Source organism: Peromyscus leucopus, chromosome 3 (assembly GCF_004664715.2).
Source record: "Peromyscus leucopus breed LL Stock chromosome 3, UCI_PerLeu_2.1, whole genome shotgun sequence".
In the NCBI taxonomy this organism is placed as follows: Eukaryota; Metazoa; Chordata; class Mammalia; order Rodentia; family Cricetidae; genus Peromyscus; species Peromyscus leucopus.
This window is the reverse complement of record NC_051065.1, coordinates 140,441,728-140,443,248: the sequence shown is the minus strand read 5'-3', so window position 1 is coordinate 140,443,248 and position 1,521 is coordinate 140,441,728. Positions and strand designations below refer to the sequence as shown.

The 1,521-nt window shown below is 37.0% G+C and overlaps 1 protein-coding gene across 1 annotated transcript; it reads right to left on the bottom strand.

Annotated features, from left to right (window-relative positions):
- Positions 1 to 240: 240 nt before the first annotated feature.
- On the bottom strand, positions 241 to 1,227 carry LOC114684376 (taste receptor type 2 member 102-like). Its single transcript, XM_028858938.1, is given in 1 exon segment — positions 241 to 1,227. A coding segment is annotated over 1 exon segment (987 nt).
- Between the last annotated feature and the right edge of the window lie 294 nt (positions 1,228 to 1,521).

The window sequence follows — 1,521 nt, the reverse complement described above, 5'->3', positions numbered from 1 at the left end:
ATTTATGAAATTTTATCCTGTTGGAAATGTGATATACCAATAGGTCATTTTACTCCTTTTCTTGGGACATTTTCTCCAGATGATTCATCCTTTTTCTTCAGATGTCTCATTTGTCCAAAGGTCTTCAGGTTCCTCAGCTGGATACTTTCATTCTGAAGATGGGAATAAAATGTCCTCAAACTGCCTCCTCATAGATTTCTTTAATATCTAGAACATATGACATTATGTTGTCTCAATACCTTATGTAGTTGGGGTATTCTGTCCTTTCAGCCTATATCCCAAATGCCTCAGTATCAAAAGAGAAGTCTGCTTTAATTTAGAGTTTCCGAGAATCAAGATTAATGAATGTGTTGAAGGATACATGAGTCCAGTTATCATACAAATAATGTGAACCAGTTTACTGTGATGTTTCTCAGCAACCCATGCTATCAGAAGGGACAGAAAGTAAGTAGCATAGAGCAGGAGGAAGGAGACTATGATTTTCATGGCGTTCCTGTGGGCTTTTGTAATGGGGTCTCTGTGTCCTCTGGAACTGAGCTGCATCTTCTGGAGATGTTTCCACAAGGAGAGTATTAGCAGGAGAAAGGAGACCAATGCCAATGAAAATGGTATTACAGAGAACATAGTCATGTTGAATAAGGTCAGCTCTGAAAACAAAGCAAATCCCAAGGAATTCACAGTTGTATTTCCTCCATATTGATGGAAACTCTCTTCAAGAGTAATGCTAGTTTTCATCAGATTTGCAAGCAAGAAGGCCAAGCTTCCCAGCAGCAGTCCCACAATCAGTTTTTTAAGTCTCCATTTCAAGTAGAGAAAGATCTGCCAGGAGTAGTTAGCTATCCTTAGTAAATAAAACATGCTGAGGGCTGTGGCAAGCCAGAGACTAAAATGGTTAGAAAGTATCCAGCTACAATAGAGAATTCGTAATTCTTTTCCAATCATAAATAAAGATGGATCACATACAGTGTTAAACCAAATATACATTTCCCAGATAAGAGTAATTCTTGAAATTGCCAATGTAAGAAGTATTTTATCCATTGAGGAAAGCTTTTGTTTAGTGACACAGACAAGGAAGTTTGACAGCACAATGAATCCATTGCTCAGATTCCCAAAAATGAACTCTGCCACTATTACTATAGTGGCAAAGCTAGTCAGGACAGGTTCCATGTTCAGAGAAAGCTGGATATGTAACAGCACTACTCACCATGTGCTAACCAAGTGCCCCATTTGTGGTCCAATGTTCAGTTAAATTCTTTCTTCCCTTTGTCTTGCTCCTTCTGAAATCTTTGGCTTTACAGCAAGCTGAACATTTCCTGTTTGGTATTTAATCTGCACATTTTTCTTGTTTTTTTTTAATTTTTATTTATTTATTTTTCAATTCTTGCTATAGTCTTAGCTAACAAGTTTTTCCACCCCATGGGTTGAAATATTCCGCAGATGATTTAGAAAAGAAGGCAAATTCACATTTGCTGATATGAAAATCAAGATATATTCTTTTCTACTGTTTTGCATTTTCACCTT